This window comes from Labeo rohita, chromosome 8 (genome assembly GCF_022985175.1).
Source record: "Labeo rohita strain BAU-BD-2019 chromosome 8, IGBB_LRoh.1.0, whole genome shotgun sequence".
In the NCBI taxonomy this organism is placed as follows: Eukaryota; Metazoa; Chordata; class Actinopteri; order Cypriniformes; family Cyprinidae; genus Labeo; species Labeo rohita.
Window position 1 is genome coordinate 25,727,592 of NC_066876.1, and position 27,595 is coordinate 25,755,186.

At 34.9% G+C, this 27,595-nt stretch overlaps 2 protein-coding genes and 1 long non-coding RNA gene across 4 annotated transcripts in view; 2 read left to right on the forward strand and 1 right to left on the reverse strand.

Moving 5' to 3' along the window:
* faf1 (Fas (TNFRSF6) associated factor 1) overlaps positions 1-13,888 on the forward strand; it is a 98,341-nt gene extending 84,453 nt beyond the window's left edge. For both annotated transcript variants that reach the window (XM_051117132.1, XM_051117133.1), the window contains exons 18-19: positions 324-539; positions 13,138-13,888. In XM_051117132.1, coding sequence (XP_050973089.1) covers positions 324-539; positions 13,138-13,221 — 300 coding nt within the window. In that variant the 3' untranslated portion in view covers positions 13,222-13,888. The remainder of the gene's footprint in view (positions 1-323; positions 540-13,137) is intronic.
* A 3,294-nt stretch (positions 13,889-17,182) lies between these two features.
* LOC127169627 (uncharacterized) lies at positions 17,183-23,872 on the reverse strand. The gene is made up of 3 exons (XR_007828261.1): positions 23,673-23,872; positions 21,460-21,584; positions 17,183-20,062 (listed from the first exon to the last, which is right to left on the reverse strand). It is a non-coding gene; the product is annotated as an uncharacterized LOC127169627 (long non-coding RNA).
* Positions 23,873-24,194: 322 nt separating this feature from the next.
* Positions 24,195-27,123, forward strand: dmrta2 (DMRT-like family A2). The gene is made up of 3 exons (XM_051117134.1): positions 24,195-24,284; positions 24,372-25,089; positions 25,445-27,123. The coding sequence occupies exons 2-3, from the start codon at positions 24,627-24,629 to the stop codon at positions 26,299-26,301; spliced, it is 1,320 nt and encodes a 439-aa protein (XP_050973091.1). The 5' UTR covers positions 24,195-24,284; positions 24,372-24,626; the 3' UTR covers positions 26,302-27,123.
* The last annotated feature ends 472 nt before the right edge of the window (positions 27,124-27,595 follow it).

Sequence of the window (27,595 nt, forward strand, 5' to 3'; positions counted from 1 at the left end):
GACTCGTTTTGTTTTTTTTTTTTTACAGTGTGATATTTCTATGACGTGCAAAATGGAAAGATTTTCGTTGTTTTTTTTGTTTGTTTTTTTTTGTGGCACGTTCAAGCTGTGAAAGAGTGCTAAATTTAGGACCTTTGACGCACAACTTGCGTGCTGCAATTTCATAAGATTCATGCATATGTATATATTATGCATATATATTTTATTGTCATTTTAATGTTTAGAGAGCTTTAAATCTTCATATTCAAAACAAAGTGGTTAGTTCATGAGATACATATTGATTGTTTTTCCCTAATGTTACCGTTTTGCTCTCCCCTGCGCAGGCTATCCGTCTCTCATTGGAGCAGGCCCTGCCACCAGAGCCCAAAGAGGAAGGCGGAGAGCCAATCAGCAAGCTGCGCATCCGGACGCCAAGCGGAGAGTTTTTGGAAAGGCGGTTCCTGGGCAGCTGTAAACTCCAGGTTCTGTTTGACTTCGTCGCCTCCAAGGGCTACCCATCCGACGAGTTCAAATTGCTCACCACCTTTCCACGCAGAAATGTGAGTTCACACATGCACAAAAAAATTTGCTATAGATTTCTGTTGTTTTCAGATAATTATCGTATGATTTCTATACATTTTGAGCCTAAAATAAACCTTAAACTTACAATACAACTTGTTGCACTCTGTAAAATAATAGTATGAATAAATATGAATAAATACAGAAATATACACTTATAATTTACTAAAATGACATTAATATATTTCTAATGACATTTTTTTTCTATATATGATACATGATGCAGATATATATATATATATATATATATATATATATATATAGAAAGGAAACATTTTTTTTCTTTCTTTATTTCTTTCTTTCTTTCTTTCTTAGTTATTTTTAACTACTGGGGCCATTTTTCAGCAAATTATTTTTGGACTCTTTAAAATAATAGTATAAATAAATATGAGTAACTACATTAATATGCACTTATAATTTCGTAAAATTACATAGTAACATATTTCATGACATATTTCTTAAAATGGCTTATATATAAGATACATGGTTTTAGTTTTTTATTATTTAACAAAACTAATATATATACATATACATATATGTATGTGTGTGTGTGTATGTGTATATATATATATATATATATATATATATATATATTTATATATATATATATATATGTGTGTGTGTGTGTGTGTGTGTATATATTATTACACTGATTAATAATATCACTATCATTATTTCATTAATTGCTTACTAAACTTTATATAAATTGTGCATTTCACTAATGTATATTATTATTGTTATTATTGTTATTATTATTATTGTGTATTTATGAAACACTTTTTCCTTTTTAAAGTATGTTATCAAAAAAGAAGTATTATTGATTTATTTTCTTTTTTTTTTCAGTTTTCTGCAAATTTGGGTACAAATAACTAATTAACTCTGAAATAATAGCATAAATAAATGTGTAGCTACATAAATATGCACTTGTAATTTCTTAAAATTACATATTAACATATTTCTTATGACATATTTCTTAATGCTCCATATATAAAATACATGAGATATATATATATATATATATATATATATATATATATAAAATATATGTGTGTGTATATTTCTATATAAAACATTTATAATTTCTTAGATAATATGAAATATTAAAAAAAAATTATTAAAACTTTATATAAAGTGTGCACATCACTAAATTATTATTATTATTATTATTGTGTATTTATGAACCATTTTGTCCTTTTAAAGGATGTTCTCAAAAAAAGAAAGTATTGTTTATATTTTTTTTAGTTATTATTTTTAACTTTCTGCAAATTTGGTTGCAAATAACTAGATTAACACATGTATATCATAGTGGTGTCTGTCTTGACCATAACCCCACTCATGACAACTATTATAAGTACCCTAGCATGCACATAGTCCTGGAGCACCCGCCTCCTTCCTCTTCAATATATTTTCCGTGGGCATCTTTCCCCAAGCTGGAACATGACTGATATTAGTCTAGAGCCCCACTGATGGTGAATATCTTTTAATTCCTGTCCATCTGCGGTGCACTAATAACTGTGTGTGTGTGTGTGTGCAAAGAGTGTGTGTGAGTGTTACAGCTCAGCAGGAAAAATAGAGTGTATAATTGGCTAGTTAATCCCAGCGTGTGGCAGAAGTTTGTTGCTCATCTTAGTCTGTGTGTGAGTGTGTGTGTGTGTACTGTACAAGTCCACAGATAGTCACACACCTGCACATTAATTAAAAGCCATGCCTGGTTAATTAGTATTTCTTTTCCTCCTGTGTATTTTATTTTTCTTTTTTTTCTTTTTTACATCCATCCACAAGTGCATGAATTATTTACGGAATATTAATTGCGGTCCTCGGAAGCAGAAAGGTGCACTGGCTACTTCAGATACAGTCAGCAGTTTTCTTTCCTGTGTGTGTTTGTCATTAAAGTGCTGCGTTTGTGCACTCTGCAGCAGGTAGATAACAAGCGCTGCTCTTAACGACCTGACTAATTAACAGCATGGAAACAGAAATGGGCTTTCCATTAATCAAGAGATGTGCGCAGGCCTGCCCAAACAGCATGTCATCCAAACCCTTTGGGGACGAGCGCTAAGGCCCCCAACAAACGCACACTTTATACACACACACACACACTAAATGCACTGGTACTCGGACAGCCTCGCACCCAACAAACACCATTTCACACGTCGTATTGCATTTATTCACAGTCTCTGTTTGGAAAGCAAAAGAGAATCGAGTTGCGTGTTTTCTGCGGAGGCTGAAATGTGTATCCAGCAAAAGGAGGAAAGCAAAAGCAGGAAAAACAGGCTGTGTTTGTGACTGTGACTACAGTGCTTGAGTTTAATCCTCTCTCTCTTTCTCTCTCTCTCTGCCTCTTCTAATTAAAATCATCTCTGCCACAGACTCGCTCTATCCCTCCCACAGGATTAGGCCATGAGCACTATTGCATTTGTAATTCTGCACAAATGTTTAAACTTCATCTCTCTCTCTCTTTTTCTCCCCCCCTCCTCCTCCTCCTCTCTTCTCCGCATCCAAAACCAAGATAATTGCCAGCAATAAGAGAGTGATTAAACAGAGGAGTTTAGAAAGAGAGAGATGGAAAAGTGTCTGAAGGCTTTTGTTTCATTTGCGGCCTGCGAGGGTTGTGTTTGTCAGTTTGTTTGTTCTTTTCTTCTCTTTGATGGACAGATCCAATGCACCTGCACTCTTCTGAACGAGAGCGTGAGGAAGGATTAGAAAGCAGCCTCAGGATTCCCTTTCTATTCATAACACTCATTAATGTCATGGCACAGTCACATTGCCACTCACATCAGCGCTTAGAGGACCTCCTATCATCTGACGAGCGCTTTTTGTTTTCTCGTGTTTTTTAAAGTTGTCCAACTCGGGATACGTGAGGACATCTCTTGGATGGGTAATCTAATCTCATGTGTGTCGTCTGTAGAGTGGTGCTTCTCAGCTGGAGGGTTCTGACCCAAAAATGAGTAACAGGTCTGTTCGGAATAGAGAAACAAAGCTAAATGCAGATCATAAAATGAAACTAACCGTGAAATTGAAATTGGCAACTTTTTCAGTACAAATTCTAATGTAAATTGGTTTTATAATTTAATATGAATTAATTACAATTAAATATTATGCAAATTTTATATTTAATATTAATTACAATATATTATGTATGTAATATTATGTACAATTTTATATATATATATATATATATATATATATATATTATGCTAATTAAATGCAAATAAAAACTACTAACTAACAGTGAAATTAAAATGAATAAACTTGGCAACTTTTTCTATAAAGAATAGAATGTTATTATATAAATAGTTTTGATAATTTAATATTAATAATTAATATAATTAATTGCAATATGAAATATAGCACATATTATAATTAATAATTAATTGCATCACATATTTTAACAACAGACAGAAATGCAGAATATACAGACTATTTTTACATATAATAAATATACAATTAAATATTATGTTTAATAATACAATATGAGTTATAATATATATTAGATGTTGTGAGTTATAATATATATTAGAATATTGCAGTTATGTAAACAATACACTCGAACACATACAATAAATATTTTACACACACATATATGTAAATAGCACCTATTTAAACAATAGACAGAAATGCTGAATATGCAGAATATTTATAAATATAATAAATATACAATATAATATAATATTTTGTATTATTATATACAATATCTCACACACACACACACACACACACACATATATATTACTAAATTATAATATTGTAAGTTATAATATATATTATAATATTGCAGTTATTTAAACAATGCACTTGAATGTAATAAATATTTTACATATATGTAAATAGAATATGCAGAATATTTATAAATATACAATATAATATTATGTATGTAATATTATATACAATACAACACATATATACACATGATAATATTGTAAATTATAATATATAATATAATATTACAGTTATGTAAACAATGCACTCAATTGCAGTAAAATATTTAACACACACACACATAAATATAAAAGCAGAATATTTATAAATATACAAAATAATACTATGTATGCAATAGTATAAAAATAAAAAGTGACCTGTGACCCTATATTTAACTCCTATACCTACATTATAATATTCCACTTATGTAAACAGTGAACTAAACTCAGTAAATGTATAAAAAACTGACTGATGATCTGATAAAAAAAAAAAACTCTGATGATCTGATAAAAGTGATCTCAAGCCCAAATGCGTTATATATGTAGAATATTTATCTTTTGCGTTTCAGCTTATTGTTTACATAAGTGCAATATTATAATATAATGTATTATAATTTACAATATCATTTATAATAGATGTTGATGTATGTATTATATATTGTGTGGCCTACAGATTACTTTTTATTATTCATCTTTATAAATCTTCTGTGCTTGTTTTCGGGTCATCATGTCATGTCCAAAGTCTGGGTCACCAGACCAAAAACCAGTTGCAAAACCACTGCTTGATAAAACATCTGTTCTCTCTACCCTCAGAGAGCCATTTGGATGTGTAGTTTCCACATCTCTTACGTCAGCGCCTGGCCTGTCTGTGCATTTACGTTGGCTTCTTGCCTTTAGACCCCCCCCTTAGCATCCCGCGGTCATGCTAAAGACAAGCAGGGAGCCAGAACTGACTTCTCCCCAGAGGTGGAAACCCTCCTTCCCCCCTCCGTCTCCACCCTCGGCCGGCCCTTAGCAGAGTCTTACTCCAACACTGCGAACGCTAACGCCCTCACCGCTCCTGCAGGCAGATAATGATCTCCCACCGCTTTCCTAATTGGCCAAATAAACACTCTACAACACAGCGCTAACACAGACCTGGCTATTGGGTTTTAATTAATGGTGGAGGACCCTAAATGGCTTCATTAGAACCGTTGTTTCAGCTGTATATTTTTTTTCTTTCTTTTTTTGTTGGTTTGTTTTTTTTTCTTTTCTTTTTTCCTTCTGTTTGGGGAAACCACATCTCGCGTGTCTGGTCTTTATTTTCCTTCTCTCTTAGCCCCTTATTGCAGGTCCTTTTATTAGTGCTAATGAACGGCAATATTTATTTGCCCGGCTTTTAAAGTGGAGATGTTCAGTTTAAACAAATCTCGCAACGAGGGCTGGCGTTCAGCTTATTGCTAATTTGCTTTAAATGTTTTCAATACGTGATTCAGAAGCCAGACCTTTCTTAAAACCTGTGTATTCTTAATTTCTAATAATGCCTTTGCTTGGTTTACTTTGCAGCGGCCTGGTAACATACACCTGCTTTATGATGAAACTCTGTATTGTCATTTTAATGAGTTTTTACTGTGTTATTGATCAGGTTAATCCTTAAGTATACTAATAATGAAATTAATTAAACTGAACTGGCAGCTGCAAGTGACATCAGTTAATCATGCTCTAAAACATTCAGCTTTTATTTTGTTTTCCGCTGAACTCCGTATTGATTCCCTCAGGACTTTTCAAATAGTTTGCTTGTAGAAATGTACACAGTACAGTCAGTGATGCAAATTAATTTTCTTTGTGTTCTTTTTCTTTTTAATCTGCAAGTACTACTCAGATTTCACATGAAAACATATTTACACTAACAGTGCTAGTGAATTTTGCCTTCAGCTCTGTTTGTGTGTGTGTGTGTGTGTGTGTGTGTGATTATTATTGGATATAATAGAGAAGCTAATTATACTATTTATATATTGTATAAGTCCAACAATATTTGAGTGTTTCTTTCCTTTTGAATTTTGAATTTAGTTGCATTTTTTGTAGACTACTATTCAGAATTTTGCCTTCAGCTGCATTTTTATTATTAGTATTATTGTATATAAGAGAGAAGCTTATTATACTATTTATGTATTTTATATATATATATATATATATATATATAAGTCCCACAATATTTGGGCATTTCCGTCTTTAAATGTATCCTTTGGTTGCTTTTTTTTTTTTTTGTAGACTACCATTTAAAAGGTTTGAGTAAGATTTTCTTTTTTTATGATATTAATAATACTTTATTTGAGCAAATGTGCAGTAAATTGATCGAAAAGTAATGCTAAAGAGATTTATAATGTTACAAATGATTTCTATTTCCAATAAATTCTGTCCTTTTGAAATTAATTTTAATCATGTAATCCTGAAAAAATGTAGTATGGTTTTCAAAATATTTTTAATCTTTTTTTAGAGAAATCTCTTCTGCTCACCAAGCCTGCATTTTTATATGATCCAAAATAAAGCAAAGTAGCAATATTGTGAAATATTTTTATTATTTAAAATAACTGCTTTCTATTTGAATATATATTTTTTAAAATGTAATTTATTTCTGTGATCAAAGCTATATTTTTAGCATCATTACTCTAGTCTTCAATGTCACATGATCCTTCATAAATCTTTCTAATATGTTGATTTGCTGTCCAAGAAACGTTCATTATTATTATTATTATTATTATTATTATTAATGCTTAAAACTGTTGAGTACTTTTTTTGTTGTTGTTGATGAATAGAAAGATCCAAAGTTCAGGATTTATCTGAAATAAAAATCTTTTGTAATATTATACACTATACCATTCAAAAGGTTGGAGTCAGTATCTTTTTTTGTTATAAAAGATTTCTATTTTAGTTAAATTCTGTTCTTAAATTCTGTTCGATTCATCAAAGAAACCTAAAAAAATTTTACACAGTTGTTTTCAACCTAATACTAATAATAATAAATGTTTTTTGAGCAGCAAATCAGAGTATTAGAATGATTTCTGAAAGATCACGTGACTGTAGTAATGATGCTAAAAATTCAGGAATAAATTACATTTTAAAATATATTAAAATAGAAAAAATACTATTTATTTTAAATAGTAAAAATATTTCAACATTTTACTGTTTTTGCTGTGCTTTGAATCAAATAAAGGCAGGCTTGGTGAGCAGAAGAGGCCTTTTTTAAAAACATTTAAAATCTTAAAATCAAAAAATTTTGACTGGTAGTGTATAATTGAAAAGGTATTTCTATCATCTTTATAATCATAGTTGCGTCCCACAATTTTTGTCTTTAAGTTTCAAATCATTAAAATGTATTATATAATTTATTACATCAAAATGTAATATTATCAAGAATAATTCTGTTTTTAATACAGTTAAATTAAAAATAATATAATAACTTAAGAAGGTGATGATAATAAAATACACACTTACAGTCCAACAGACAGATTAATACAGTTGCTTTTTTAGAACAAGGGTGCTTTAATAGGACACTTAAATAATGCCTTTGATGGTTGGATCACTCAGCATCTACTATAATCTACTATATCTTCTATAACGTAATTAAAAAAAAAGTTTTAATAATGTTTTGATTTAATAAATTGATCAAAAGTAACACCAAATCAGCATATTAGAATGTTTTTAAAGGATCATGTGATACTGAAGACTGGAGTAATGATGCTGAAAATTTAGCTTTGCCATCACAGGAATAAATTACATTTTAAAATGTATTAAAATAGAAAAGTTATTTTGAATTACAACAATTGTTTTACCATATTTACTGTAGGTCTGATCAAATGAAACTTGCCAAAATGAAAAATTTTGGTAGTGTTTTTTGCTCCTTTTCAATTGCTTGTCGCTCCGTTTAGGGCTCAGAAGTCGAGTAGCACTTTACTTTTGGAGAGCAGGATTCTCTCTCTCGTGCCCCTTTTTCCTGTGGTCATCTGGGTGGCTGTCCTATGTTTGTTTGGTGACTGTGTGGGGCCGTTGAAGATGAGTGTGTTAAAGGTTTAACAGGATTACCTGCCATCAACATCATCAAGGCCCAAAGAAAACAGCCACCCGGGCCTCTCCTCCATCACATGGCCACTTCTTACTTTAATAAACCTCTTCAGGATTACGGTGATATGAGTCTCCACACCCTTCAAATGATCTCTTTTCTTCTTCTGTTTACTTTGGCCGTCGAAGAACGTATTGTTCATCAGTGGAGATCACACTACCCGGGCACGTTTGAATTCATTTGGTCTTAACGTCCCCCGTCGGTGCATTGCTGGTTAGGGTTGTCAGTCAGGGAGGTTTTAATCGTACTTTAATTTTATGACTCTGTGTGTGTCAGTCGAGGTGTTAGAAGCACAAGCGCGATCAGTGTTGCACGGAGAAGTCTAATTTAATTCAGACGGGCCAAACAGAAGGTTTCTGAAGAAACTAACAAGTGCTGGGAAAAGAGGGAGGGAGTGAGAGGAAGGAAAAGAGCGAAAGACAAGGAGAGAGGAGGAAAACAACAGCTTTGTTTGTTGACAGATGCTTCTCCTCTTATGGTCTGTTAATTGGATAACAATGTAAACAATCACCCATGGCATCTGTCTCCTGCCATTGGAGTGCCACCTTGTTTCTCTCATTCCCCTTTAAAAGAGAACAGTCATCAACACAAACACGCGCACACATCTGCGCCACCCTAGACCCTCATTTACCTCTACCTGATGCTGTGGTGTTATAGCAGGTTTTCGGGTTCATTTCCATTTTAAGTTTTTCTTAAGCGCTCGTATGAAAGAGAGGGAAGGCGTCCTGTTGGGAGCAACGTGTTTTTACAACACTCTCCTTGGTACTACCCCCTCCTGTGCCCTCAGGTCAGATTGAAAAACAAAAGGCATAAGTCACACGCTAAAATGAGGTTTGGGGCAACACAGCTAATGTGCTGAAGCGGGTGTGATATCTGTACTACCCCCCTTGGAGATTCAAAACCCGCCGATAATACTCTGTCACTTTGAACTTACTGTCTGCGCAGTGCATCATGTCAGGTGTGTCCCAATGAGGCCTTTACCACAAAACAAATTAGCTTTTAATGTAAAGTTAGTTTTTTAGACATTAGAATTATTGTTTTTATTTTAAGGATCAGAATTCTGCCTTCCTTTAAAGTATATTTAAGGTTAAATACAGCATAAAATATACGGACAGCAATGAAAAATACTTTTTATTATTCATGATTGATAATTTCTACATACAGTTGAGGTCAAAAGTTTATATACACCTTGCAGTATCTGCAAAATGTTAATTATTTTATCAAAACAGGATGGACCATACAAAATGCATTATATTTTTTATTTAGTACTGACCTGAATAAGATGTTTCATATAAAAGATGTTTACAAATAGTCCACAAGAGAAAATAATAGTTGAGTTCATAAAATTGACCCAGTTCAAAAGTTTACATACACTTGATTGTTAATACTGTGTTGTTACCTGAATTTTCTTTGTTTAGTGATAGTTGTTCATGAGTCCCTGGTTTGTCCTGAACAGTTAAACTGCTAAAGTCCTGTAGGTCTCATGAATATTTGTTTTTTTCTGCATTTTTGTGTATTTAAACCCTTTCCAACAATCACTGTATGATTTTGAGATCAATCTTTTCACACTGAGGACAACTGAGGAACTCGTATGCAACTGTTACAGAAGGTCCAAACACTCACTGATGCTTCAGAAGGAAACACAATGCATTAAGAGCCGGGGGGGTGAAAACTTTTGGAATTTGAAGATCAGGGTAATTTAGCTTATTTTGGCTTCTAGAAAACAAGTATTTTCTGTAGCTTCTAAAGGGCAGTACTAAATGAAAAAAAAAAGAAAGATATTTAGGCAAAATAAGAAAAATGTACATATCTTCATTCTGTTCAACAGTTTTCACCCCCTGGCTCTTAATGCATCATTTTTCAGCGTTTGAATCTTCTGTAATAGTTGCATAGTCCCTCAGTTGTCCTCAGTGTACAAAGCATACGACAGCTTTCAAAAACATTAAAAAAAGTCCAACAATATTTTGAACAGTACTACATACATTTTTAGCGATTTAATAACATTAATTAACAATAGTATAATTATTATTTAGGTTAATCTGTGCTGTAAATTCATTATTTCATGATATAATGCATTCGTTCAGTTTTATCTACAGTCAAGCCAAAATGTATTCAGACACCTTCAACATTTCTCATATTATCATAGTTTATTTGGTATAGTTTAGAAAATGGTAATAAAATATGACAACAACTCGAATTAAACCGTGTCAGAACAAATTCATCTTGATAATGTCGGATAACTTTGATAGAAAGGTATTTAGCAAAACATGGTCAGGTCAAAGTGTCAAATTTTTGGTCCCAAATTTTACTGGCAGTCCACTTTATGAAGAATTTTTGGGTGTAATATGTCACAGTTGACTTTATTTTGCTATCCTCACTTACATAAATGAACTATAGTGTCATGCACCCAAAAAAAAATAAATAACTCGTCGGCCAAAAAGAAAAACACCCATAACACCTTAGAAAACATGAAATATTTAACAGTTCAAGAAACTCAGTACATGTAGAATTTTGATTGTATTCTTTTTATTCCATCAGCTTTTTATTATTGTCCAACGTCCTGACCTCTTTAACAGAGTGTACACTATATAGTATGTTAGCTTTATTCTCCGACCCTGTGACCTTCAAGCCCAGCTGCTTTCAGCTCTGTGTTTTAATTACAAACACGTCGAGCTGGAGGGGTCTTCCGAGCAGAGAATAGGCCTTAATCAGAGCCCTGTCACCAGGCTGCAGTTAAGCCCCTGTCCTGAGCAGCGTGGCCGTGCAGTTTGTGGACACCCAGGTGTGAGCATAGGCCCCGTGTAACAGGAGAACGCTCTGCTATTAGCTCACTACAATACAGCCATCATCTCCCGCTCTCCTTTTCTCTCTTGGTGCAGGATCGCAACCCGCTTACACAAGCGCTCGTCACTCCTCATCGGCTGGGAAAATCCCCGAACCGAAATCGGTCGTGTCGTCACAAATGTCAGTTAGTTTGCTGTTAAAAGTGTGGCCAGTGATTGCAGTGCTCTTGGGTAATGAAGTCTGGCTTCTCTCATGGAGATTATTAGTGGCTGATGAGTTCTCACCCCGTCGCTATTGTGTTTGGTTTGGATCGGTCCATTTGCGATAACAAACAGCAACTATCTCAAAAGGAAACAGGACACGTTCCTTGCACCAGGGACATTATCGCATTACAGCGTTAGCCAGTGACATCAGACAGCTAGACCCCACACATCGCTTAGTTTAGGAGGAATGGCCAGACTTAACCTGCACACCTCATTAACTATTTTTTTAATGGATTACAATTTAAAATAATGGTCTGTTAATATCAAGGATGAAAAATAACTATAATGGTAACTATATTAGTGTCTACACAACACACCATAACATTCGGTTTATTATAAGCATATACTGCAATTCTGTCATATGCTTGAAATGCTTGAGCTCTTTAAAGAAAGATGGATTCTGATTGGCTGTCAGTGTTTTTAGCATTCATCAGCTGGAAAAAAGTCATTCTGAAAGTGATTCCAACTATATCATTCATCTGTGCTGCTATTGTTACAGTTTTGATGTGGACTTTGCTGCTCTATGGACAATGAAAGCTTGTTTCCACCATAAGATTTAAAGAAATAATAATAATTGTGACATTTTTATCTCACAATTCAAACTATATCAGATCTCAAAATTGCAAGATATATTATTAATTAGCAAGATAACTTGCTTTTCTAAGAATAACGTTGGAATTTTTAGAAATAAATTTGCATTTTTAAGAAAATAAATTAGATTTGTGAGATCAAATGTTGCAATTACCCCTTTATTTTATTTTGTGACAGAACTAAAAATTCTGAGGAGAAAAAAAATCTGAATTCAGAGAAAAATATTCTGAGTTTAGAATTTAGAATATTTTTTTAATTATAAACTTATTTAATTATAAAATTATAAAAGTTTTTGAACAGTTACATTTTTTTTAAAGAAGTCCCTTCTGCTTACCAAGCCTGCATTTATTTGATCCAAAGTACAGCAAAAACAGTAAAACAGTGAAATATTTTTACTATTTAAAATAACTTAATAAATAAATAAACTAAATAAACTAAAATAACTTGAATATATTTTAAAATGTGATGTATTCCTGTGATAAAAGATAAATATTCAGCATCATTACTCCAGTCTTCAGTGTCAGAAGATCCTTCAGAAATCATTCTAATATTCTGAATTGCTGTCCAAAAAAACATTATTATTAGTATTATTAGTATTATTATCATCATCAGTATTTAAAACAATGAATAGAAAGATCCAAATATCAGCATTTATTTGAAATAAAAAGTTTTTGTAACATTATACAGTATACCATTCAAAAGCTTTTTCAAAACCTGAAAAAAAAATTTACTTGTTTTCAACATAATAGTAATACATTTTTTGAGCAGCAAATCAGAATATTAGAATGATTTCTGAAGGATCATGTGACTGAGTAATGATGCTAAAAATTCAGTTTTGAAATCACAGGATAAAAATACACTTTAAAATATAATCAAATAGAAAACTGTTCTTTTAAATAATAAAAATAATTCATATTTTTGCTCTTTTTTTGCTGTACTTGGGATCAAATAAATGCAGGCTTGGTAAACTGAAGAGAATTTAAAAACATTTTAAAAATCTTACTGTTCAAAAACTTTTGACTGGTAGTGTATATTGTTATAGTCGTCATCCTTGGTGTGAATGTGCATTAAAATTAGAACTATGTTTTTTAATCCTTAAGCATTGAAAACATCTCAAATTTGCATTTTTTCCTTCATCTCTTCCCAGATAACACAGTTAGACCCGGCGTGGAGTCTGGTGGAGGCTAAACTCTTCCCTCAGGAGACCCTGTTCCTGGAGGCCAAAGAGTAGGACCGTTCGAGACGTCCTGAGGCGAACAAGAAGAATAAGCAAAGAACTTTTAGCATGATGTCCACAGTGACCAGACACACACTCTCAAACACACACACACACACAAGCCTTCACACACTATCACACAGTGCGTTGTATATGAATGCTGAGTGTACATTTTATGCACACGGAGGCCTTCACAAGCACATGGATAAATGATCACTCTCCTCACATAACTGCAGTGTAATGTTCTTTTTCCACCCGCAACGTAAGGTAACCGAAAAGAAAAAAAAAAATAACAAGGTGTGGAAGTCTAAAACAGCCAGCCCTCACAGACAAGGACTTCTCACTGCGGCTGCTTTTTAGACATGTTTTGTGTTGAAATGAGATTAAAAAAAAAAAAAATCAATTAAAAAAAAATGACAAATAAATAAAAGTCAAACGAAGAGACATTTCCTGGAGAACGCTGGACCATTTCCTTTCCCAATGTTCTCAGAGTCCCTGATTCTCAGCGTAGCCCCAGACAGCCATCATCTTGTCATCCCGGCTTCTTCCTGATTCCCAAATTGACGATATTTGGTTTTAATCTCAAATGATTGTTTATTTTTTCTCCCTTTTCCCCCTTTTTAAGTTTGATGCTGTATTAGATTTAGGTTGATATACATTATATAAAGAATATATGAACATGCATGTGTCTTGCCACTCAAAATTTATTTTTACCTTCATGCGTGGGTGACTACATCATCATGACATGATCAAACCAACACATGACCTGCATTAAAGTTCTGCATTTTTAATATTTGACTGCTAAGGTAAAGTTAAAAGCATAGTTCACCCAAAAAATGAAAATTCTGTCATTAATTACTCACCCTCACGTCGTTCCAAACCTGTAAGACAGACGTTTATCTAAAGAACACAAATTAAGATATTTTTGATGAAATCCGAGAGCTTTCTGACCCTGCATAGACAACGCAACTACATTTAAGGCCCCAAAAAGTAAGGACATAAATAAAATAGTTCATGTGACATGTAAACGTGGTAGTTGCGCTAATGTCTATGCAGGGTCAGAAAGCTCTCAGATTTCATCAAAAATATCTTAATTTGTGTTCCTAAGATGAACAAAGGTCTTACGGTTTGGAATGTCATGAGGGTTCGCAATTGATGATTCTTACATTATTTATTAACTCACATGTTCTTCCAAAGCTGCGTGACTGTTTTTTAAACAGAGAAATTATGAAACACTGTGCTGAGGACCATCTGAATGAGGACTGGAGCTTCAAAAAGGACACAAAAGCATCATAAATGTGGACTGTATGATTTGTGCACTATATAGTAAGACTTCTGAAGAGGCAAGTTAGAAATCAAAGTAATTTTTAAATGAAAATCTTGGTCTATCATGGTGGGGTGCAGCAATGTTTGATTCATGAATCAGTTATTGTTTTGGGTCAGATCTTTTCACTGAATTTTCTGATTTTATTTATCTAAACCATTTGTGAACAGAATTCTCATATTTGACCCTGCATTAAAGTGCAAAACCAGTCATAAGTCGCACGGGTATATTTGTAGCAATAGCCAATAATAATCATTAGGATATTAGGTAAAAATCACGTTCCATGAAGATATTTTGTAAATTTCCTACAGTAAATATATCAAAACTTACTTTTTGATTAGTAATATGCATTGCTAAGAACTTCATTTGGACAACTTTAAAGATGATTTTCTCAATATTTAGGTTTTTTGCACCCTCAGATTTAAGGTTTTTATATAGTTGCATCTCGGCCAAATATTATCCTATCAAACCATACATCAATGGAAAGCTTATTTATTCAGCTTTCAAATGATGTATAAATCTCAATTTAAAAAAAAAATTCCCCTATGACTGGTTCTGTGGTCCAGGGTCACATATATTCCACAAAAGAAGAGTCATACAGGTTTGGAACAATATGTGAGTGAGCAACGGTTTTCATTTTTGCTTTAAACTCTTCTTTTAACATTCTACAACAGGAGTGAAATACATTGCACCAAATCCATTTTTACCCGGTTATCAGTTATTTAAATTCAATTGGATTGATTCACTGAGGGATTTACCCTGGGAATACCACAAAAATCTTCACTGCTGATGTGAACTACTTATGGGTTAACACTGTAATTCACTTGAACTTGTGGTTTTTTTTTTTTTTTTTTTGGCTATTGTGCATGAGAATGTAGCCAGTGGCGTTCACATGACTGGTCATGTATTCTAAAAAACTCAACGAATATTCACTAATCACTTTGAGAAACTTGTCTGAATGCTACATGATGTGCAGAGACAAAGTAGATGGCTTTTTTTTTTTTTTTTTTTTTTTTTTTTTTTTTTAAGCTGCCTTTGAGGTTTTCAGACATCTCTGATGAGTATTTTTAGCCATTATGGCTATATTTGCCATTTTAACTTTGAAATTGAGTGCTTATTGTAATCTCTGCAGCTTTACACATTTTAATGAGAGAAAAACAAGACTCTGTGCTCTTGTATGGGATTAAATTATTGGTTATTATTATTGTAGCTGAATAAATACGCTTTCCATTGATGTATGGTTTGTTAGGATAGGACAGTATTTGGCTGAGATACAGCTATTTGAAAATCTGAAATATGAAGGTGCAAAAAAAAATAATAATTAAAATACTGAGAAAATGGCCTTTAAAGTTGTATAAATGAAGTTCTTAGCAATGCAAAATTAAGTTTTAATATATTTACGGTAGGAAATTTACAAAATATCTTCATGGAACAAATTCTTTGTTTTAATATCCTAATGATTTTTGGCATAAAAGAAAAATCACAATTTTGACCCATACAGTGTATTTTTGGCTATTGCTATAAATACACCCGTGCTACTGGTTTTGTGGTCCAGGGTCACAAATTATGGTATATGTGATGGTACAGTCACCCCGTTGATACTGGATTTTGGTCAATGTATTGAAAGCTAATGAAGTGATCACCGTTCTGCAAAACTGTAAGTAGTGACACTTAAAGAACAGAATGTTTTTTTGTGAAGCACAGTTCCTCATGCACACATGACCTTTTTTAATCTGGATATAGGGAGTCTAACCTGCAGGCTGTTTCATTTGTTGCTTTGCCGTTCTCACGCAAGGAATCTGAATGTTTAATGTGTGCATCCAGTCATACTTCCACTGTAGATGATGTGCCCTGAGAAGACATGAATCACTGTTTCTTTCACACACCGTTTGGTGAGAATGAGCATAGTATGTTAAGCTAACTCAAGCACTGTGTTGTTCTGGTCAGTGAGTTCAGTATTCATTTCAGACAAAGGAGAAAGCAGCCTTATTCAAAGTGACAACAACAAACTAAATTACAGCTCTCTTCAAGCTTGGTCAGGTAACACAATTCTCTCAAATCAGCTTTTGTGTGTTAGCCCTAAAATGAGCATTCGCAAAATGTGTTTCTTGCTTCTTATTGTTTATATGCCAACTTATGCACTGCAATTTAATGTTGTCAAATATGAGTAATGCATGTGTTTCAGAATCGGCTGTTCTCCACGTATCATTTTAAGTTTGGCCTGTAGTCTGCTCTCCCGTGTTCATGCTCTCAAGAAAGAGCAAGCACTGGAAGGTAAGATTCTTTCATTTTTTCAAGTTCATCATGCTTGATCAGGTGTGAAAGACTGGTGAATCCACCCCGAGGGAGAAATGCTGGTTATGCAATTTCTATGTGCGTGTGATATTACTGTTTCAATGACTGAATGATCGGTTAATGCACGCAGACAGCAGTGATGTGCAGGTCGGAAATGCTGTTATTTAAATAGTGAATTGATATTACATTTAGCTTGATCTGGCTTGTCTGCACATCATTATCGTCGTTCTTTTGGCAGGTGTGTTCAGAGCAATATGAGAAGAGCACAATAATTCCCACAATTGAAACAGTAATCCTCTTGTTTGGAAAAATAATCCTGTATCAGGACATAATGGGTTTTCATTGTTTTTCCTCCCATTGTGAACTTTTTTATTAGCTTTTAGACTTCATATACATTAGTCTTTAATGATAAAGAATAATGTGTGTATATATGTGTGTCAGTGTATGTATAAATATATATGTATACACACACATCATTCTTGATGCTAAGACTAGTTAAAAATTATTTAACAATTCATTTTGAAAAAAAGTTACATTTGAAGAAAAAAACATCCACAGTACAGTTGAAGTCAAAAGTTTACATACACCTTGCAGAGCCTGCAAAATACTAATTATTTTACCAAAATAAGAGTGATCATACAAAATGCATGTTATTTTTTTTATTTAGTACTGATCTGAATAAGATAATTCACATAAAAGACGTTTACATATAGTACACAAGAGAAAATATGTTGAATTTTTAAAAAATGACCCTGTTTAAAAGTTTACATACACTTGATTTTTAATACTGTTTCGAACAGAATGAAGTGTACATTTTACTTATTTTGCCTAAATATTATATATTTTTTATCATTTAGTACTGCCCTTCAGAAGCTACAGAAGATGCTTATATGTTTCCAGAAGACAAAATGCAAAAACACCAATCTTCAAATTCAAAAAGTTTTCACCCCCCGGTTCTTAATGCATCGTTTTTCCTTCTGAAGCATTAGTGAGCTTTTGATACTTCTGTAATAGTTGCATATGAGTCCCTCAGTTGTCCTCAGTGTGAAAAGATGCATCTCAAAATCGTACAGTCATTGTTGGAAATGGTTCAAATACACGAAAATGAAAAACCAAAGAATTTGTGGGACCTGAAGGATTTTCCTGAAGAACTGTTGGCAGTTTAACTGTTTAGGACAAACAAGGGACTCAAGAACCACTATCACTAAAAAAAAAAAAAAAAAAAAAAAAAAAGCAGCTGTGGATCATTCAGATAAAAACACAGTATTAAGAATCAAGTGTATGAAAACTTTTGAACGGGGTCATTTTTATAAATTCAATTATTATTTTCTCTTGTGGACTATATGTAAACGTCTTTTATATTAAATATCTTGTCCACTTGTCAGATCTGTGACATCTCAATCAGTGACCCTGAATTGTAGCCGCTGTCAATCAAGAATCCGATTTTCCAATGCCGTCGTGGTTTGATCCCGAACTCTCTATTTAGGGACAATAGAGTTATTTTGTGGCTTCCTGTGACACAGATTCTCCTCTGGCAACATCAGGTGGTGGCTCGATTCTTCAATAACAAAAGGGAAGCGTTCAATAATGTTTGACTAGTCTTTAAGGGTCAAGAATGCTGCTGGCCCTTGGTGAGAGAAGAGAATTCCTGACGCAAGTGATCTCTTCTTTGAAGCGGTTCCTGATCCCACAGCATCCACTCACCCAACGATGCTGAAATCCCAGACTAAACTAACCTGGAGGGTCACTCAAAGTTTACTTTCTCAGAGACGCTAGAGAAACAGAATCTATGCGGCTTAAAGAGTCGCCCGAAAAAAAAGGGGCTCATTTGTGGTGGGCAATGTGTGCGAATGGAGCGAGTGGGACGGGAGGGGTTGGTGTGAACAGAAATTGTTTTATTGGCTGCTTCCAAAAGGAAAGCTTTAGTCATCCTGACAGATCTCCAAGAGTTTTCAATAGAGTTTTCATTTCATTAGGTATTGAGCCCTGAAGGTTAGCAGACTGTAGGTGGAACTTATTTTTTGTCTGTTTATAGATGTTTCTTCAATTAGAGAAACTTTACCCTATGTTCTTTTTAAAGATTTTTAATTTGTCTTCATATTTAATTTTATAGAGTATCTCTTCTCCTCTTTAATGCATTGTGTCGAAATTCTAGTTTGCACTTTTTACTAAGAACAAAAACGAAATCACACTTTTAAATGGTAATTTTTTAATAGCAAAGAAATACTGTAGCCAATGCTGCTTTTTAAAAACAATTAACCCAGTTTATTGTTTGTGAAAAAATGAGCAGTGACATGAGAGCATGTCTCTGCCAGAGCAGCAGAGTGTCAAATGTCATTTTACATAATATTATTTTCAATGGAAAAGTCGTATATTACATTATCTACATTATGCCAATCGTGGCATCAAACGTTTTTATTTCAAAATGAATATTAGAAATACTCCAAAATACACAACTTTTGTGTACTTTATTTTCCAATAAATCACAAACGCCCAGTTTTGTCCTGATAGACAAACAACGTCAAGTAATGATAATTTATTTCTCTGATTTCTTTGTAAATATTCACTATGTTTTAGGCTATTCATATTTATTCATCAAAACAATTAAGTAAGTTTTCAAGATAATAATTTAAGCTCTTTAATGATAATAATAGTGTATTTTACCGTATTACGAAGATCCCTAACACAGGCCCACACCGTGTAATGCACGTGTTTATTAAAATAAACGTAGTCAGCTTGAATAAAAATGTTTAACCAGGGCTATATTATTAATATTAGCTTAGGCATAATGTATTATGCTATTTTTAAGTGATTTATGTATTTTTTTTTATCGTTTATTTATTTCAGTTATATGTTTCTCCTTGACATTATTGTCAGCATTCGCCTCTCTTTGTTTTTTTTTGTTTTTTGTTTTTTGACACGGGTGGTCTCTAAATGAAGATCTCCGAATCATTTTAATTTGCCCTTTTTATAACACATTTTTAATTAAGACACTACTTGATTTATTTTTGTAAGTAACATTAACGGTGCAACTTTGTAAGTAGTAGCCTAAGCTAACTGCGGAAAAATTAAAACAGGTGCACTTATTAAAAATTTCGCGTACTGTTCAGCAGCTCTCGGCGGTGACACTGGGCATTAATCTTTCGATATTAAAAAGTTGTCCAGAAAGTAAGTTGACACGGCCATTGTCCAGTTTAGCACAATCCCCGTTTCCCACTCCCGTCTCATAAGAAAATTCTGCAAGGGAGAAGAAAAAATAATAAAGCTGTGGTATTCGGATTATCGTGGACGAGGATAAAGCATTAAATGGGGCTAAAGGGGCCTGAATAGACGCAGTGGCGTGCGAAGAGAAGCAGAGTAATTATTGCTTCATAATTGTGTTCTTTTTCTTTTTTCAGACAGCATCGCGCTGCAGAGCCCCACTTGGAGCGGTTGTGACATTTAGGAGGCCGGTCTTTGTGCTCAACACTTCAAGTTTAAAAAACAAGGCCAATTGAGTCGGCGCAGCTCAAAGCCCGAACCATTGTGAGGGACCACATTGAGTTTGGATTTGGGACAATGGTGTTTCTCAAATTTCTTGCAAAAACCTATACTCCATCTGTGATCTCAATGAGCGCTCTTTCACTGGGTTCCTGCTTTTCTGTTTGATTCGTTTGTAAAGGGAGGCAGATGTGGACGGATGGAGGCCGCATTTTAATTGGCTGCTGCCTGAACACACACTCACATCATTTCATCTGTCATCGACGTTGTGCATCCTTGGTCTAAAAAGTGGAAGTAAGTCTACAGAGTAAGATCAGAGTAATAAGTCATATTTTCCCCCTAATATGGCCTGGACGTCTTCATAAAGTTGCAATTTTACATTTGCGGAACCAAAAAAGGAGGTCCACAATATTATAGTAGCCTATAACAGAATACAAGAGTAGACTATATTTTAATCACCAGACCAAGAGTAAATCGCATTAAGATTTTAAATTGAGTAGACAGAAACATCCGTTTCACAGTCTCCGTTTCTATCAAGATTTAAGAAACTTGTTTTGTAATATCCAATGTCAAATATGAACTCTAGATGACTCTAGAACTATTTTTTATTATGCATAGTAGTACATAGTATTTCTAACTCTCAGAGAAAAAGGAACAAAATCTGTTATTGGGCTACTATATAATCTGTTAAAATGTAGGCTACTATATAATTAAAAAACTAAATTGTGACAAAATAAGTGACCGTTTTTGTGCCTTTTTTCTGAGAGTGTATGAGGATTGTTTCACTTGAAATATTAAAAATAAGTATACGAATGGATAACTTTTAATTAATATGTATAGGCTGAATTAATACATTTTAAAAATCCATATTTTTTCAAATAAACAACTGAAGCAAGCCACATCGAGCGTCCATCCTAAGTAAGCCAATAAAAGCTTAATTTAACGCAGTTATTTTAAGCGCTTTTGTTCTGTGCCTTTAGGGGAATGCCATTGCTGCGCTCAAGGGTCCTGCGCGGCGCGGCAGCTTTTCATGTGAACAAGAGGTTAACAACCTAATGAGGACTTGGAGACGAGATGAAGCGTGTAAATACACTGGTTTTTCTAAAAACCGCGCGCTCGGCACCCTCATTCCCCTTTTTATCTGCTACTCTAACCTCTGCTGCGCTCTGCGCACTCAAACCATTCCAGCAGGAGTTCCGCAGGGAGGCAGTTCGGGTCCAGCCGCGCTCCGGCCGGGTATCAGCGGAGAGAAAGATCCTTACAATAGCGCTCCGGGGTGCTGGAGGAACAGAGACATGCTGTTACATATGTCGGGTCAAGCATCTCTTTTGTGCTGCTTTAAAAAGGTGTAAAACTCAGTCAGCGGTGGAGATTCTAAAGGGAGTGAAAGCCTTGTATGGGTTTTTGATGCATAGGTCTGATGAACTGTTGAAAGAATGTTGAATTTCCTAAGTGCCCACAGTCAGTTTTAATTGCCCGGGGGCATTTAATTGGAATTCACAGAGACGCCCATTCAATGGAGAGATTTTCTTTTTCAACTAAAGTGTGTAGAGGGCCGGATTCATTATTTAAACTTCATAAAATATATAGGTTCTGCATGAGCAGAATTAGTCAGTGTTGCCTACACTCATAAAAATAAAGGGGTTTTAGCGCTTCTTGGTATCAGAAGAGAACATGTTTTTTTTCTTATCAAAGTTTGCACAGTAGATGTTCTAAAAATTAAAAAGTTTTAATGTTTAGATTTAGATCAGTGCATTGGCTTCCAGGTCGTTTTCTTTAAGTTGGTTACATTCCGAAAGTTGTGCTATATGGCTATCATCGACAGAACCGCTTACATAAAACCGGCTTAGTTCTCATATCTGTCAAAAGATCACAATTGTTCGGAGCTGTGCTTTCATCATCTCTCAGTTTATGAACAATCAACGCCTGCTTGCGGTTTTGTAATGATCTCGGGATGTCTATTTTCAGTCGCGTGAGATCGCTGCCGAGATAATGACTTTGAATGTCAAAAAGCTTTAGTTTAATATCGTCTCTATTAGTGTGCTGGTTGGGTAATTAAAGGTGCAGATGAGAGCGGCGGGGGGGACAGATGGCATTTGCTTACTGTGATTGAGTGTGTAAACAATAAGAAACCGAGCGACAGGGAAACAGTACAGGCCCACATCACTTTATCGAAGGGGGCGAGAAATTCAAAATCCAGGTACCAAAGAGAACCGTAACGATCTGCTTGAAATTCTTTGAAAAATGCAATTTGCGATTTGCATTAGTCCGAACGAACAAGAAAAAATATTCAGAGTTAATTGTCTAGAGTTGTTGTCTAGCAGATTTGTCTTAGGAGATGCAAGCAAATATTTTAATTTTAGAAGATAAACAGCATTTTTTTAAAGTAGTAATGTACAATCCTTAAATATGTAAGCAATATATGAATAAATTCAGTAATCCCGCAGTCTATCTAGCATACAAGAAACTCTATTTACAAGAACATTTCAAAAGTCATTGTAACGTGCTCACAAAATTAAATTACTTACCATTTTAGCATCATGACACCACAAAATTAGATAACTATTTAAAAAAAATATGTATGTTGCTTCAAAATACGCTACTCTAAGTACAGATAAATTAAGGCATTGCAAAATAATTATAAGATCAAAGAATCATTTTTAAACCGGCTAGTTTTACAATAATAATCTTCGATTTTAATTCTTGAACGTTTTGAGTAAAAACAATAAAATTACATTTATTTCTAAAATTATTTAGCAATAATAATAATAATAGCACAATAATAGCACTTGCTGTTGATGTTCGTATTTTGAATGAAGAATCCGCAGACTTTTCAAAAGACTTTTAAAAGAGCGCTAAAAATAATAAAATAGTTATATTAAATGTGTTCGAAACAAAAAAAAACATTGTAAGTTAAGCAACGAGAACAACGCTTGCAATAAACAATACAAAGTCGGAGAGAAATATAGTAAATATAGTGTTTTAATTGTTCAAATGTTAGGCAAATACAGAGAAACAGAAGCGATAGTTTGTCTTACAAAGGCTAGACTGATATAACTATTCCTATCGCGTTAAACCACGTTAATACCATATTAAGCATTACATAGAAATAGAGTTAATTTAGTTAAGCTTAAATAATGTTACAATCAAATATCGGAATGTTTTGTTTATATCGATGAGAAATGCCAAGCACACATTGAATCTTTTTGACTCTAGTAGCCTGCGATTAAATCAGTAGTTCTACATTAATGCTACGAATGAATGCCATTTTCAAACGACGTAACAATGTTTACAGTAAACAATTACAAACACGCAGTAAACAATTACAAACAAAGAACTGCCCTTAAAATCTAGCGAGACAACTTACCGTTTTGCCTTTATCGATATTGACGTCATTCTACGAGGAACTGGCTCTTCACTACAGAGAAATCCCTAGAACAAAATCATGCCTTTCGAAAGATTAAAAAAATGCAACTTACTTTGGCTGATATTTACTTGTTAATAAAAAATACGCCTACATTTGTCTGCAAAAATAAAGTCTCAGAAAATCCCGTAATCAACTTTTAACAGCTATTTTGTTTAAACGGCAGCTGATAATGCCAAATCCTAAAACAATGCGTTTAAAGATTATAGTATCAATAATCAATTGTCTTACAGGATCTATTGCCTGTATTTTAGTAAATAATTTCTTATGATAAAAGTTTTATGTTTTAGCTCTGCGTGATGCTTGTTATTTGAGAAAAGAACGCAGGTGGACACAGTTGAAAAAGAGACAAGCCAATCAGATCGCTCCTTCCCCCTTTGGCCAATGACAGGCGCCACATTGTTGTCAAATTTGTCTAATGAAAACGTGGGCGCAACAATAGATCGAGAGGGATCTGTATCCACTGAAGATCTCTCGAGGAAGTTAGTGTCTCACACTGGCTCCAGCAGCAAACTCAGCTCTCTCTCAGACTGCCGGCTGATCATTGAGTTTAAAGTTAGTTTTGCATTACCTTCGATGGATTTTAGTGTTTTAAAAATTGATTTTATTTGTGTTAAACCTATGTTTCATTTCTAAAACAAGTTTATTGGGCTGCTTGTGGACTGCGCGCAACAAGTTGAAGATCTCACTGGAAAGAGGACTTCCATAAGCAATCATAAGTATTTTCTGATCTCATCTTGGACAGTGGCATTCGGGCTGTGTTCTTCGTCAAGTGCTGTGCTGAAGAAATTCGCCGTGTGTCGATTCTGCTCAATGCTTATGAAACGTCTCCGATCGAAGACTTCAGTTGCGCACGTATTTTAACCTATCGATCGGCTGTTTGTTGATTCGGAGAATATGGATCTTCGTCCAGAGATCCCACCTGTCTCCCAGGCAGGGTCGCAGGTTCATCCTAGCGCCGCTGCAGCGGCCGCTGCCGCTTCCATCCCGGTTTCCATGGCCGGTAACCTCTTAAGGGCCCCGCCGCTGTTGCTTCGCGCAACGGAGAAGTATCCACGAACGCCCAAGTGCGCCCGGTGCAGGAATCACGGCGTGGTGTCCGCGCTGAAGGGGCATAAGCGTTACTGCAGATGGAAGGACTGCATGTGTGCCAAATGCACTCTGATCGCCGAGAGACAGCGCGTCATGGCCGCGCAGGTTGCGCTCCGCAGACAGCAGGCGCAGGAGGAGAACGAGGCGAGAGAGCTCCAGTTGCTCTACGGCACAGCAGAGGGTCTGGCCCTGGCCGCTGCCAACGGCATCATACCTCCTCGGCAAAACTATGAGGTCTTTGGCCCAGTTAATAACGAAACAACCTCTGGTAAGTGGAAAAAAATTATACTAGTATTTACATAGAAAATCCTAAAAATAAATGTTCCTGTTAAAAAAAGACTGAGTTAATATGTTCTATATATTCCCTAAAAAACTCACTTTTTTAAAATGCAGTGTGTTATACAGAATCTAAAGAATCTCTAATGAAACATCAGAAACTTTTTGAATATCCAAAGAACTATATAGCAACCCAAAAACCAAATGCGCTGCAAAGTACCTTTGAAAAATATTTGTAAAAAAATTTAATATTTATAAAGTGTATTTGTTATACACAAAGTAGTGGACCTAAAGAAAAAAGGTGTATTAGTTGATGGCAGTTATTGACATGCATCAATCTATTTCAGGAGAATCCAACATCCAAAAGTTCGAGTTGTTCCCCAAGACATCTTTACCAGGATCGGTGACCCCACAGCAGGCGGCTGGAAAGTCTGTTTCTACAGACACCGAATCCGTTCCAGGAATGTCGTCTCCAGATATGCGTCACGGCTCGGGTTCGGAGAACGGCGACCGCGAGTCCATCGTGAGTTCCCCGATAGCCAAACAATTAAAAGACGGCGATGAGACGCCAGGTTCCATCAGTCCGCTCGGCTCAGACTCCGGCTCGGATACAGACAAAGACGAGCAGGAGCCCTCGCCGTCCTCCGCCGCGTCGCGACAGATGAACGCCATCGACATCCTGACGAGGGTTTTCCCCAACCACAAGCGCAGCGTCCTGGAGCTTGTGCTACAGGGATGCGGCAAAGACGTGGTGCAGGCCATAGAGCAAATCCTCAATAATAGCGGTCAAGCCAAGGGCCCAGAGGAGACGTGGACGGCGGAACGGATGCTGCAGAGCGCACAGCCACCCATGTCGTCCACCCCGCGGCCTATGTTACCTGGAACCATGACGCTCAGCAATAGATCTGCCTTCTCTCCGCTGCAACCCAACGCGCCACACTTTGGTTCCGACCCAAGCACGTATCCTCTCAGTACACATTTGGGCTTGAACCCACTCCGGCTGGCGTACTCGGCTCACAGCAGAGGCCTGGCCTTCATGGCTCCATACTCCACCACAGGTCTGATGCCAACATTGGGCTTCAGGCCGCCAATGGACTATGCCTTCAGTGACTTGATCAGAGACAGGACTCTCTTGCATAAAGATCAGAGCTACACCAACGGACTGTATGGTCCTCTGGTCAACAACACTCCAGAGAAACAGTGAGATAGTGTTTCCCAAATGTAGACAAAAGTGTTTCTTGTCTTTAAAGACTCTTATAGGCCTAAAGATTCCTCATCCTTATTAAAGACTCGCAGGCCTTGTGTTTCTGTATATAAAATATGTCTAGTTTAATCACCAGAAAAATGTGTTTGGTGGTCGTGGCTTCTTTGAAGTTTGTGATTAATCAAAAAGAAATGGTTACGTGTAAAGGTTAAAGTAGTTTTTACCCATCTCTCACCAGGATGGCGTTACTGACACTCCCTCAGCGCAAAAGGAGCCGGAGGTGAATTATTTTAGACCTTTAGCAGGGTAACCATAGTATTTTCGAGTAATGTAAATTGTGTATTTTAAAATCCTTCACGTTTGTTACAATCCATTTAGATTATTTACCAAACGGATTAAGCCCCCGTGTGATAATAGTGCAATTCCTAGAATAATAATTTGCCTCATCATTAAAAAAAGGGAATATTCTAGCATTATTGTTATTGTGGAACGTCTATTATTCACTCTTTTTCTGCTCAGTGTCTGTAAAATCGTGCCATGTTCATTCAACAGAACGGAAGTTCTGTAGATTCAATATGGTTACCGGCTCAAGTAGACATTTGTGTTTCCTTTGTGAGTGATATATTGTGTTACACGACTAAATAATGTATATTGCATTTCTTGATGATAATAAGTCTTATTTGTCAAAGTCATTTTCTCAAAAAACATCAAAAGGGATCTAAAAAAGATGTAAAACGATTGTTGAATGAAATCTTGCTGCGTTGCGAAGTGTACATTTCTCTGTGTAAATTTTGCAAAAAAATAAATGTTATTTTATTCTTACGTTTTGCTAGTTTGTGTATTAAAATTGTTTCTTGTTTTATCCATTTCAAAACACATTTTGCATATCTGAATTTTAACAATAATCAACAATTCCATAATTTACCATATATATATATATATATATATATATATATATATATATATATATATATATATTTCAAAATTAATGGAAACTTAAATAAAGCCAGAGTATTTTTTCGTCATATCGACAGTCCAGGCTATAAAGCGAGATGATATAACCTCTTCTCTTTTTTTTTAAAAGATTGTGAAAGCCTCTAAACAGAGACAGTCTCAAAGCAGGAGTCCACTGTATTTTCGCATGAGGAGTGTATAGCTGCACTATTGAAACGCGATGCCATGGAGACATAATCCCCCTCGCCAGAGCTCAAGTGTTTACTTTCTCCCCGCAGATAAAACAGTGTAAACAGCAGTGTAAGATTGACAGTGTGCCTTCATTTAACGGAGAAACCGA

Excerpts from the sequence above, each read along its gene's own strand:
- dmrta2 (XM_051117134.1), top strand. The coding sequence starts at position 24,627 with ATGGATCTTCGTCCAGAGATCCCACCTGTCTCCCAGGCAGGGTCGCAG. Across the intron at positions 25,090-25,444 it reads TAATAACGAAACAACCTCTG|GAGAATCCAACATCCAAAAG; the intron begins GTAAGTGGAAAA and ends AATCTATTTCAG.